Source organism: Bos grunniens, chromosome 29 (genome assembly GCF_055505025.1).
Source record: "Bos grunniens cultivar Pamir isolate PY7600 chromosome 29, Bosgru_T2T1.0, whole genome shotgun sequence".
Classification (NCBI taxonomy): domain Eukaryota; kingdom Metazoa; phylum Chordata; class Mammalia; order Artiodactyla; family Bovidae; genus Bos; species Bos grunniens.
The window spans coordinates 45,806,605-45,820,591 of record NC_141193.1 but is presented as its reverse complement, the minus strand read 5'-3'; the positions used below and the strand labels follow the sequence as shown (position 1 = coordinate 45,820,591).

General features: G+C 39.7%; 1 protein-coding gene across 1 annotated transcript in view; it reads right to left on the bottom strand.

Annotated features, from left to right (window-relative positions):
• Positions 1 to 12,951, bottom strand: part of FOLH1 (folate hydrolase 1) — a 71,342-nt gene extending 58,391 nt beyond the window's left edge. The window contains exons 1-3 of the mRNA XM_086383147.1: positions 12,698 to 12,951; positions 9,852 to 9,957; positions 3,869 to 4,055 (exon numbers count right to left, since the gene is read on the bottom strand). Coding sequence (XP_086239273.1) covers positions 3,869 to 4,055; positions 9,852 to 9,957; positions 12,698 to 12,815 — 411 coding nt within the window. The 5' untranslated portion in view covers positions 12,816 to 12,951. The remainder of the gene's footprint in view (positions 1 to 3,868; positions 4,056 to 9,851; positions 9,958 to 12,697) is intronic.
• Between the last annotated feature and the right edge of the window lie 1,036 nt (positions 12,952 to 13,987).

Genomic DNA, 13,987 nt, shown 5'->3' with positions numbered 1-13,987 from the left:
AGTTGAAGTAGTTCTTAGAAGGAAATGTATGGTTTTAAATACTCATATTAAAAAAGAATAAAGGTCCAACATCAATAAATTAAGTATTCAATTGAAAATTTACAAAGAACAGCAAAATAGAGACTAGGAAGGTAAGAGGGGAACTTAAGAAAAAAAAGTAATACAAATAAATAATATTAGGAGTAGAAAAAAAGGCTTATCTATAGATCTTGCAAAAAAGATAGTAAGAAAATTCTAGGAAGAAATGTGCCAATAATTGAAAACTTAGATGAAATGGAACAATGGATTTAAAAAAAATTAAAACTGACATAACAGTGCATTTTAAACGAATCTAAATAGTCCCATAACAAAAAAGAAATTGAATCAGTAGCTTAAAATCTTCCATAAAACAAAGTATCAAAACCAAGTGGTTTTCCTTTGATCTGAAATACTAAAAGATTTTTTAAATACAATACAACCTATTTCAGAGATTAAAAACTCATTTTATAAGGCAAGTATAATCTAGAAATTATAATCAAATAAGCATATTGCAGAAATACAGGCCAAACATGTTATCAATATAATAAATGTATACAGATATGAGTTGAAAACTCTACTACATACTAATATTATACATTTCAAAAATGTAAACTAATCTAATATTACATCATTCATTATAATTATCATTATGAAAAAGAAAACATATGCTCATCTCAAAAGTTATCTACAAAAAGAAAAAATTTCTGATAAAATTCAATATAAATTCATGACAAAAAAGTCTTAGTGAACTTGAAAAGTGAATTAGTGCATGCTGTGCTAAGTCGATCGAGTTGTCTCCAATCTCTGTGATCCCAGGGACAGAAGAGCATACTGGAGTGGGTTCCCATGCCCTCCTCCAGGGGATCTTCCCAACCCAGGGATCGAACCCACGTCTCTTATGTCTCCTGCATTGGAAAGTGGGTTGTTTACCACTAGTGCCACCTGGAAAGCCCTGAATTAAGGTAACCTGACATAAATATCAAAATTAAGGTGAAACATTAAAGACATTCAAGTCAAGGACACCTGCTGCCTTCACTTCCTTTCAATATTAAACTGTAGGTCCTGGCCAGTGCAGTAATTTAAAGGTGCTGGGAGATGGAGAGAGAATCTGGGCTGACACTATACTAAAGCACCAGCTACCTACTTCAGGTGCTGACAGAACCTAAAATGAAACCAAATCAACTACTACTCTTCAAAAATTCCCACATCTTCCATTTTTCCTGTAATTTTTCTCTGTAATAGAGAACAAACTGATCTGAATCACTGGGGAAAATTCTAAGCAAAACTATACTAAAGTGCAATAAAAATCCACCTTGAGAAAAAGTCATCTCATCAGCAAGTCTTTCAGTCAAGGGAGTATTCAAGCTGGTCTCACTTGATTTGCCTTTATGGCAACCTTCAATTTTACAGCATCACTGAGCAGGTGGACTTCACATCCAGTTTATGAGTTATTCCAACAACTGGGAAAAGTTTCTTATGGTCAAGGAAATGACTCTTCTGGGTGACTTCATCAAAGACAGACAATACACCAGTGAGCAATGTTCACTATCCAACATTCACTAACATAGCCTCAAACTATGTATTCTGAGTATAAGTAAAATAATTTTGGTTTACAAATTTTTATTTAACTTTTGCAACATAAAAAGGCAATATATATATATATATATATATATATATATAGTTCAATCTATATGGCACATTGTCCCTACATAAATAAAGAGAAAATAATGCATAATATGTATTGAAAACATTTCTGGTAGAATCTATAAAATATTAATCATATTTGTTGTCTGTGGGAAGGAGAACATGTCTGTGCCATGCGGGACAGTAAAATTCGCAGTTTACCTAGCTTAGCTATGAACGGTCAGTCACATTAATTGATCTGGGAGATGGGGACCCAGTAAGAGAGTATCTGTAGTTGGGGCAGAGGGGTGAGAATAGAGCTGAACTGTCACAAGGTCAAAAGAAAATGCCTGAATCTGAAACGCAAGCACTACAAGCACAACATTTAAAGAAACAGAGGTATATATCAAAAGAAATCAACTCAGGGCTGAACAGTGATTCCCTCAGGGAAGAGGGAAATAGGGAAGAAGCAAGGCCCTTTGAAGAACTGTGTGAATATTTATATGCAGGTATAACTGGATAAAAACAAAACTGAATTAATGATATAACTTTCAAAAAAGTTAATAAGCTTTTGGCAGCTAACCCCATTCAGGAAAACCTCCAAAATGAAACTTCTAATTATATGTTTATGTTATGGGACAGGCTTTAGAAATTTCATAAATGCTTATAATAGGAAAAACAAATAATGAAATGGAATAAAAGCAAAGGTAGGGATGAAACTGGGAAGTGAAGAGGAAGAAAAGAGAAGAAAAATGAAAGTTTGTTATTTTCCTCATTGTATACAATCACCAAACTTGAGAAATCAAATTTGGTTTAATGCATTTTTTTAACCTTGTATTTTTTTAACCTTAATATACTTTTTTTAATTTTACAGTATAGTTTTGGTTTCTGCCATACAACAATGCAAATCAGTCTTAATTATACATACACGTCATCACAGAGCACCAGACTGCGCTCCCTGTGCTACACAGGGACTTCTCACCAGCTGTCCATCTTAAACCGATAGTGTATATATGTTGATGCTACTTTCTCCATCCGTCTCACTCTCTCCCTCCCCCACTGTTTCCACGTATTTTTTAATATTACTGGCATTTTACTATGTGATCAAATACTCTTCCTAAATATACTTTTAAAGACTCTTTAATAATTATATAGATAATGTCACCACTTATAAAGGCTACGGAATTTTATGGAGTGTATTGGTATTCCCCATACCAACCTTAAAAATATTTTTATAATTGTGAAATGGTTTGACAGTATTTTTAAAAGTTAAACTGTATTAACTATTATAATTTAAAAAGAGTGAATATGTAAAGTTTCAACTCATATTAGGAAATTTACCATGGGATTGTATCACTGACTACAAAATAGCATATTAATCATTAAGAAGAGGCTGATTCATTAGTCAATAAGAGGAGGTGATTAAAAATTTGTATGTACAAAAATCACATGATATTTTGTGCTGACCAATCAAACTGGATACATTTGAATCTATATGCAATTTAGAAGCTCCAGCGAAGGGGACTCAAGAAAGCTATCTAGAGGAAAAGGGCTATTTTAGATATGGATATGGTAGCTCTAAGACAAATACTGATGAATATATGAGTTATATTTTATGAGTTTTCATATTGAATATACATCATGATATGAAATATCTCAACTACTTGTATCATCTTCTTTTCCAATTATGTGCCCTTACTAGCAAAGAAGATTGTGAATTTTTAGCATAGATGTAATTCTCGAGTGTTTCTCTCCAAACTCTCTTCTTTCCAAATGCCCACACCCAAGTTCTGGGTACACAGCTGAATACATGATCAAAGGAAATATAATCATGAATTACCAATAAAAACCTACTGGCTCAAAAAACACATCTCTCAATTTCCTAGCATCCTCAAATTGATGCATGATCTTTTATCATCTGAACCAATCAAAAGTGTATCTAATTTAGCCATAGTTTACTAACATATCATATTTTGTTAGTGAACAATAGTTAAAAAGAAGAAAATAGCAACTGTCATCAAGCATCAATTTCTCAGAATCTTTTCAACACCACGTTATATTCAAACATCATTAAGAAAGAGTTGGCACCAATAGTAAGATCATTAAAGGCATCATTCACAAGTGTCAATACTAATTTCTATCAGCGTTTGGAGATGGCACAGGGCATTCTTTTACAGAAGGCATTTCAAAACAGAAGATGGGGAGCTTATTTTTTCTTTCTTTTTACCTCATTTCCATCTTCATCAATTATTGAGATGTAGTTGGGAACAGTCTCATTTGGATAGGACAACAGGACATCATAATGGGCTAACTCAACAGAATCCAGGCCAAATTCTTTCCACTGAGCTTGAATTTCCTTTGCAAGCTGGAAGTTTTGTTCTGTTCCAGCTAAATGCGGTATCCGTGTAAAATTACTGTTGAACAAAAATTGAAAGTAGTTAGAAATTGTTTAGTCAGCCTTTGTCTTAAGTCAACAACCAAATAAAGCAGATTTACATTTTAAAAAAATACTTTTAAATGCTACACCTTAAAAAAGCAAAGTGGTACCATTATGACATCAAATAGATTTTAAAGTGTTTTAAAATCTTCATGTTATAATTTGTACTCATTCAAGAGAAAAATCAGAAAAACTGATCCTCATAGAGAATTGATATGTGTACACCTGTAGAGGATCTCTCCATATTAGATGAGGAAAGTGTTCTATTCTTTCCTTAAGACTCAGGCATATTTGAACTTTCATGGAATTATCTATTTATTTCACCTTATAAAATATAATTGGAAAGTAAAAAATATTTTCAGCCAAAGATCAAGCTGTGACATTCCAAGAACTACTGATAATCACATTTATTTTAAAATAATGAACATTATAGCAAAGTGAGAAACCTTTTGGTTAGCAGCCATTTTAAATTGTCTTCTTTAAGAAGTAATTTGGACATATTTACACAAGCTCAAACCGAATCGCTTGTATTCCAATCACCATGCATTCTAAGTATAATACTAAAAATCAACAATGAGAATTAGTCTGACCAAGAATATCTTTAACAAATAACAAACCATGTGGCTAAAATTTTAGGTACGACAAATATTTTCAAGAATAGACTAATTTCTCATTTAGTATGTGTAGATACTGGGGCTTTTGTTTTAAAGTTCTCTTTCTTGGAAATTTGTTGTTTCCTTGAAGATTCAGTTCACTGTTATTTTCAATTTAAATCGTTTCAAGAAAAAAAATCCCATATGACAAAGCATCATGTGCATGAAACGACATTTATTCATTTCTAGCTTATAAGTGTCTTGAGCTTCATGAATTTCTCATTCTAATTATGTAGGTTTTTCTAAACTCAATCTACTTCCATTCTTACAGTGATTTAAAAAAAAAAAAAACAATGAATAACGAACATAGATATAGTCATACTAATTTCAAGTGCTGAATCCCTTAAAAAAAACTAAGGGAGGAAGGGGAGTCCTGGGATTAATTTTATAATTAGAGTAAAATCATTTAAATTGTTATTTACAAAAACAGTATTACAATTCTCATTCAATAAATATTTAGAAGTTTAAAACCCTACACAGGATTTCTAATGTGTATTTGCAAAATAAAGTAATGAAAAGAACACAATTTTAAGAGGCAGCTGAGGCATCTATGCATTTCCTCATCGACCTGGAAAGAAAACATTACACAGCCAACATGTTGCTATTTTATTCCTTATTACACAAATCCAAACTGTAACATAACTAAAATAGATGCAAAGTTTGCAAATTTCCTGAAGTCATAGCTATAACTCTATTCTTACATGAAAGAATTGTTATGAGAGGCTTGATCCTGCCCACACAGACACACACACAGGAGATCATTATCAGACTTTATTATCGAAATGACTCCCCTAAAACTAAATTCCCCTGCCAAATTCATGATGAACCTCTCTATCCAAAAAACTTTATTCCTTTTTCACATTTGGTCTCTATTCCTGTCAGCATTAAGGAGTGTCAAAGAAAAAGGCGGATTGAAATCAAGCAGTACCTCCAAGGGCCCTCCCAGATACAAAAGCCCCACGGTGCCCCCCGTTTATATTTTGTAGTAAAAGGCTTTAATCTCCTAGGCCTTCCCTGAGTTCCAAAGAGCAGACACAAGCAATTACCATTATGGAAGTGAGTGAATACAGAAATAAAGGAACAGTGGTAAAGCAAGAAAAGTAATGATAATTTAAACAATATAACAATCTGATACATATCTTTGAGCTGTTCTGCAGAAACTGAGAACCCCACATAGCTGGAGTATGGTGACTACGTGCTGACCACAAGGACATAGACCTGAGACTACTTAGAACCACAAAGTTGATGATTTAGATTTCCGAAACATCATCTGGTTACCTCATCACCAACCAATCAGAAGAAAGTCCATGAGCTGCAACCAGCTTCTCAAATGTTGTCTTTAAAAACCCTCCCCTTGAAAGCCATCTATGATTTCCGGTCATTTGAGTTTGAGGTGTCTGTTCTCTCTATTTGGCACCCTATAATAAACACCGTACTCCTTCACCTCAACCCAGCGTCAGTAGATTGCAGCAGGCTAGCAGACCCAAGTTTCATCAGGTAACTTGATGAGTGAAATTCCTGGTAAAAGTTTTGTTGTTATCAATCGACATACAACAAGCATGCTATGATCAGCGTTAGAATCGATTCATTTGAAGAAAAGTTGATCCTAAAAATGACGAGTAGGAAAAAAGATGTGTTTCCAAGGATAAATAAAATCAATTGCCACAAAATCGGTGTCCTACAGGTTTTGCCACTGTCTTGTTGTATGATCCTGGCCATGTCTTAAATTTCTCATTCGTTGTGAGTGCTTAGTGGCTTAGTCATGTCTGACTCTTTAAGATCCCCATGGCCTGTAGCCCACCAGGCTCCTCTGTCCATGGGATTCTCTAGGCAAGAATACTGGAATCGGTTGCCATTTCTTCCTCCAGGGGATCTTCGCAACCCAGGGATGGAACCCGAGGCTCCAGTGTCTCCTGCATTGCAGATGACAGGATTATTGGCCCTCTGAGCCATCAGAGAAGCCCTCTCATTCATACAGAAGGAGAAAATTGCTACCTCACTAATACACAAAGATCTGAGGCTCAATGAGACAACTGGTAATAAACAGAAGTTCTGTTTTTTTGTTTTAATCAATTGAGAAGTGTGTCACAATTTCTTGACCTACTAGAATATCAAGTTATTTTTTAATTTATTTGAATAATTTATTAACTATCCAAAATAGCTAACATCGTGCATTTAAAAAATAGGCACATACATCTCTGTCTGGCTAAAAAACTTTAAATATGTCCTAAGTATCATTATGTCATCTCAATTAATAAAGGGAGCTATTGATGTACATTTTAATACACTACATTTGGTTTACGAATGAACAATGCTTAGAGACATTAGGTGACTTAAAGACAACCAGTGAAAGGTAGAACTGGTTTTCAAATGCAGATCAGTGAAATTCTAAAACATTCCTCTAAAATAACCTTGTCTTTCAGAAAGCGTGGAAGAAGAATGCAAAATAATGAACAAATCTGAGACTTTTACCAGGTGTTACAAAACAAAAGGAAAACACAGGACAACCTTGCACGCCAAGGGAGACCGAAAAGGCAGTCCCTCCTTAATCCTTCCAGTCAGAGTCAGGTAACTTCGAAACAGTAGAGAAACTTTAGCAGTAAAGCGAAGGGTTAGAAAAGGGGAAAAGACAGATCTGAGCCTTTAATGACCCCTGACCTAAGGGTATAAATAGACTGAACAGCTCCAATGGACAAATGGCAAACTGGAATTAGGGGGAGTTCAGGAGGCTTCTGGAGATTCTGTGGCCCTTGGAGGGGTGAGTGGGGGTTCTGTTCATCTCTTTTTGTGTTAATGGTGAAAATTCTTGAGTTCTAAATGATGCCAAGCAGGGCCCTGTGGGGTTTCAGGCATGGAGGCCTTTTTGTCCCCCACTTCTCTAGGCAAGACTCTACCTTCATGACCTTCCCTGAGTTCTAAAGGGCAGACTCAAACAGCTGCTAATTAAGAGAAATCACCTGAAATATGGTGAGATTAAAGGAACCAGAAAAACTCATCAAGTTTAGGAGACCCAACCACCTGAGACCCTGCATACATCCTAACCTTGTCAGTTGGCAGAAGAATGCTAATACCTCGATCCTTGTCACATAACCCTATCTGACTGTTTAACCTCTTCCATTCTCCAGGGCTTCCCTGGTGGCTCAGATGGTAAAGAGTCCGCCTACAAGGCAGGAGACCTGGGTTCGATTCCTGGGTTGTGAAGATCCCCTGGAGGAGGAAATGGTTACCCACTCCAATATTCGTGCCTGGAGAATCCCCATGGACAGAGGATCCTGGCAGGTCATAGTCCATGGGGTCACAGAGTCGGACAGGACTGAGCGACTAACACTACACACTATACTATTCTCCAGGGAGAGGAGCACAGTTCTTGAGGTACTCCCCCTCTGCCTGCCAAAGAAATAAAGTCACTCTTTCCTCCCCCATAACTGTCTCCATATTTCTGTTCATCACTGCTACACAGAGAGCCAAGATTTTGGCAGTATAAACAGAAGATCTTGGTCAAGGCCATGGAGAATAAGCAAAAAGCTGAGGGCCCAGAAAGTGAGAAGATATTCATTTTTCTTCTTTGCTGGTCACTCCACATCACAGAGGATGAGATGGTTGGATGGCATCATTGACTCAGTGGACATAAGTTTGAGCAAATTCTGGGAGATAGTGAAGGACAAGGAAGCCTGGCGTGCTGCTGTCTGTGGGGTCCGAAAGAGTCAGACACGACTTGGCGACTGAATAACAACAACCATGTCACAGGTCAGAAAAGGAAAAAGGAAGCAGAGGTAGCACCTGTCTAGGAGTGAAGATTATGTCTAGCCAGACTCCCACTTTCATTACATCTATTATATATAACTACAGAAAAAGACATGGAAGAGGCAGAAAAATTTCCACAAAAAAATTTTTTTAATTCCATATCTCTCACCAGAAATGGCCCTTATAAAGACTTGACAGATGCCCTAGCAAATTTTATTCATAGTTTTAATTTTAAAGACTATGTGTATATTCTCTCTGGTGTTAGTTGCCTCGTTATGTCCATCTCTTTGAGATCCCATGGACTGCAGCCCAACAGGCTCTTCTATCCATAAATTCTCTAGACAAGATACTGGAAAATGTAGTCATTCCCTTCTCCAGGGGATCTTCCCAACAAAGGGATCAAACCCAGGTCTGCTGCATTGCCTATCTATCTATCTGTTCACTTGCCTGTTTTTATATAAAATTATAACTTGCATTGGAGAAGGCAATGGCACCCCACTCCAGTACTCTTGCCTGGAAAATCCCATGGACGGAGGAGCCTGGTAGGCTGCAGTCCATGGGGTCGCTAAGAGTCGGACACAACTGAGTGACTTCACTTTCACTTTTCTCTTTCATGCACTGGAGAAGGAAATGGCAACCCACTCCAGTATTCTTGCCTGGAGAATCCCAGGGATGACGGAGCCTGGTGGGCTGCCGTCTATGGGGTCGCACAGAATCGGACACAACTGAAGCGACTTAGCATAGCATAGCATAGCATAACTTGCATTCATAAAGGAATCCTTTAATCATTATCAGGACTTCAAGTATTTTGTTTTGAAAGAGTCTAAGTATTCCAATCAATTACTCAATAAAAGTGTTTTATTTTTAGTTGTCTTGAAAATACCTTTTAAATTTATTCATTTACTCTTTTTCTCCATACCAGGGATAGCTATTTCAGGAAATAGGCAGCAGGTTTTTACACTAGGTCACACATATGCTCTCTAATTTCATGCTCATCATAACAGTATCACTATTCCCATTTTACAGATGTGAAAATGAGAGCTCAGGAAGGTTACATATTCACTCAGTTATGTTAATATCAACAGGCAAAGATGGAATTTAAACTTGTCAATGTCTGACTTCAAAGTCCAAATTTATTCTTTTGACTTAAACACATTATCTTCCTCTAAAACAGGAGTCAGCAAACTATGTTTTAAGCTGGCTCTTTACAGGAAAAGTATGCTGACACCTGCTTTAAAACATCTATCATGATAAAGTTCAGCTGAGGGTAAGACTTTTTTTTTAAGTCAGTTTCTGTTTATGAAATAATGGATCAAGCTTCTAAACAGAATAACAAAATTTTTCAACTTGATATAAACTTTGAAGTATCTGCTTACTACAAGAAGGTCTTGATGTTCTCTGCTTTCAACTCATCCAAAAACGCTTTCTTTACATTATGCTGTGGAATGTTAGTAGCTTCACTGGAGGACTTTATAAACCATCCTGCAAAAGACAAACAAATATAGGAATGGGGTATAAGATTACAGACAGAGCATATTTTTCCTTATTATTTTATTTATCATACGTAAAACACAAATTGTCCATGACCTCTGGCATTAACTGAGATTTCCTGAAGTTTTCTCTTGCCTACCTCCATTGGAAAAAAAATCATGCAGACAGACTTAATTACAAATCAGTCACAATATATTTTTAATCCAATTTCATTATGTATTGCTGTTATTCTAAGAAATGCTTTATGATATTAGCACTAAAATTAAATATACTAATGGGGAAAAGGAAAGCCTAAAGGAGATCCACCTTCTTTCTCCTTCAAGCTTCTATCCCCAGTGACTACTCCTCTGCTGACCCAGAAAAAACATTTAGTAGATGTTTAATGAATTATGAATATATTTCACGTACATAAATCATTTCAAAGAGTTGAAGGCAATTCAGTCTTATAATCTGTTCTGGTTCTGACACTAAAACAAAGTGTGATAAAATATTCTGTGCTTCCAGTTGAAGGCAGGCTTGAGAAGTCCAACTTCAGAGAGCTACAATGAAACTGCAAGACACCCAACATCTCTGCAAGACAGAGGCTAGAGGCAACGGGCAGGCAGTTCGCCCAAGACCATGATCCGTTGTAGTTGGCTTCATGAAAGATGATATGATTTGTGCATAAATGGTTACCAAAACCACCCAGCTAGCTTTTATGGAGCTTTCCAATTATTAATCACATACATGCTACACACATGCATATATACATGTGTACTGAAATAAATGGTTGGCAGCAAATGGAAATACAGTTCCACCAGTATGTTTAAAAAAAAAAAAAAAGGGACTTGGAAATGACTTTAAGATCAGGGCACACGGGGGATGAAATGCTTGAATAGAGATCTGAAAAATGAGTTGGATAAAGAGGATGGAGGCCTGTGGGAGGGAAGGAGCAGAGAATCCTAGGGAAAAGTTAACATTAATAAAGAACGCACTCTGTGTAAGCCACTGTATGGGGCCAGGGCAACACTGGGTACACACTCAGTCGCTTCAGTCGTGTCTGACTCTTTACAGCCCCGTGGACTGTAGCCTGCAGTCTCCTCTGTCCACGGGGTTCTCCAGGCAAGAATACTGGAGTGGGTTGCCATGCCCTCCTCCAGGGGATCTTCCCAACCCAGGGATTTAACACGAGTCTCCTGCATTGCAGGTTGGTTCTGTACCCACTGAGCCACCTGGGAAGCCCAAGGGCAACACTAAGAAGCACAAAATGCTTCTAAAAGACAGAAAAGACTTCCCTGGTGGTACGGTGGACGGGAATCCACTTGCCAAGACAGGGGACACAAGCTGGATCCCTGGTTCAGGGAGACGGTACATGCCAGGGGCAACTAAGCCTCAGTGCCACAGCTGTTGAGCCTAGAGGCCAAGAGGTCCAACTATTGAGCCGTTTGACCCCCACTCCTGGCAACTAGAAAGCTCGAGCACAGCAAGACCCATCGTGGCCAAAAAAAAAAAAAAAAAAGACACATAAGATCCTAATCTTCGTGCTAATCTTGCCGAGTGAATTTCCCACGTTTTCAGTTGAGACAATTGAAACTCAAGGTGACCGGTGTCCTTAATGAGCACACTTATCTCACCTAAGCCTCACAGCAACCCTGATATCCACATTAGTTATGAGCACAACGTGGTTCAAAGGGCACAAAGCAAGCAAAAAGAGACTGAGTTCGAGCCAATCTAGCAGGTTTATTGGAGAAGGAAATGGCAGCCCACTCCAGTATTCTATGCTGGAGAATCCCATGGCAGGCTCCTCTGTCCATGGGGTTGCAAGACTCGAACATGACTTAGCGACTAAACTACTATTCCTAGCAAGTTTATGCCCTGGTCTTCTAAATCCCAGAAAGGGAGCCCAGAATTCATAGTATGGGTAAACTACCTGGGGATACCTTACACTAGTCTTGTGCATTAAAGTACAATTAGAAGCATCTCCTCCCCAGGAAAGAATAAAGTGCCAATTTACTACTCCCAGTAAGTTACAGCTATTGTTCTTACAAAGACTGACAAAAAAGGCTAAGAGATTTCCTCACTTGCTCAAGGTCAGGAAGAAGTTGCACAGTCTTTAAGAAAAATCTCAGCCTTGCTCCCTGATTACCTTGGAGAGTTGGGTTAGGTCTGCAAGTTAGTACACAGGGGAAAACTTGAAAGCACTGCTGTTAAAGTTCTGCTCAGGGCACTGACAATAAGGTCAGCCAGTTACTAACTGTTCCTCTATTACTTACTTCCAAAAAGAGAGAAAGGGGCTCCCGAGAGGCAATGCCCAGCGCTCTCCTCACTGTACACATGAAGCAGTCTCAGGCACAAGACTAGATAAAGACCCCAAAGAGGTAGGAGTCGTTTCTTACAAAGCTTCTTGGACGATCTAGCAAATGCCCCCCAGATCCTGCGGAAAGGTGCCAATTTCTCGCAGGCCTGCAGCCGGTGGAACTTTCTCAAGTTCAGTTTCAGGGTTTCTGCACTCTCCTGACCCTGGGTGCCTGTCCTACAGCAGCCCGTCCAGAACGCAAACGTGCACCGTCCCCGGCAACTAAGTCCCACCTAACTCGCGGGAGCTGGTCCGCACGCCCCCCAGCCGGATCCCCGCCCCGGAGCCCAGCAGCAGTATCCCCCGCGGCAGGGGGCCCCGGAGCCCCGCGGGCCGCGGGGCAGCCGGCCGGGCGGGGGCCGAGCATGGCGCGGACCCCCGTCCTGCCCCTCGTACCGAAGAGGAAGCCGAGGACGAAGAGGCCGGCGCCCAGCACCACGGCCCCCGCGCAGAGCCGGCGCGGACGGCGCCAGGCCACCGAGGCCGAGTCGGTTTCGTGAAGCGGGTTCCACATCACGGCGCGCGGCGGCGGGGCCTCCGGGACCGTGCGGCGGCACCGCTGCAGCCTCGTGGGCGGCTGGGCAAGGGCGCCTTCCCCCGCCCCGCGCGGATCAGCCGGGCCGCCGGGAGTGCGCTCCCCGCCCGGGCTCCGCGGATCCCGCCCCCGAGACTCGGTCCGCTCGACTCTCAACCAATCCGAGAGAGCGAGAGGCGGAGCCGTCCGGGAGCAAACCCCTACTCCGCGGAGAGGTGCTTAAAAAAAGAGAAAAAGTTTGGCTTCAGGATTTCTAGCCCTTATTTTAAAATGAAAGGAAAAGGAGGAACAAAGGGAAGGAGGAAGCGGAGGACAAACGCTTCTCCTTTCTGCACTCCCAGGCCACAGTCCTATGGACAGAAAGAAAACTGCTTCGCGCGGAATTCAATGGAAGGGTCCTCCATTTTTTTCTGTCTATGAAAATACATTTTCCAGGCTAGTTGGTAGACTAAATTATTTCTCAAGAACTTTTTCTCGGACCTGAGATCCCACTCGACTCTTTGCGACCCCGTAAACTGTATGGTCCACGGGATTCTCCAGGCCAGAATACTGGAGTGGGTAGCCTGTCCCTTCTCCAGGGTATCTTCCCAACCCAGATATGGAACCGGAGTCTCCTGCATTGCAGGCGGATTCTTTACCAACTGAGCCATCACGGGAGCCCCATTAAATACTATTACAGCCCTGTAATTAGTTGGTGATGGACAGGGAGGCCTGGCGAGCTGCAATTCATGGGGTCGCAAAGAGTCGGACACGACTGAGCGACTGAACTGAACTGAAATGAATGAGGAAAATCGAGTAGAAAACGGTAGTGCCCTATTTTGGCACTGATTTGGATTCAGGGAGTAAATTTTGATGTCAATGTGAGTTACCGCTCTGCAGTTTTTCCTAGTGAAGATCACTGATATTAATAAACTATTAGGAAATTATTCCTGCCTTTACATTACAGAGCCATTTTTTTAAAGAAATGATACTGGTATTTGCTGACGGCGGAGACTTTATCTCGTTTCATATCCCAGCTGCACTTGGCACTCTATTACGTTGTGGGCGTGAAAATCAGTCTTTGTTGAATTAACCTGGCAAGTCTGCCGCTATGTCGCGTCAGTCGTGTCTGACTGTGCTACATCGCACATAATTTTACCCTTGTTCAGATA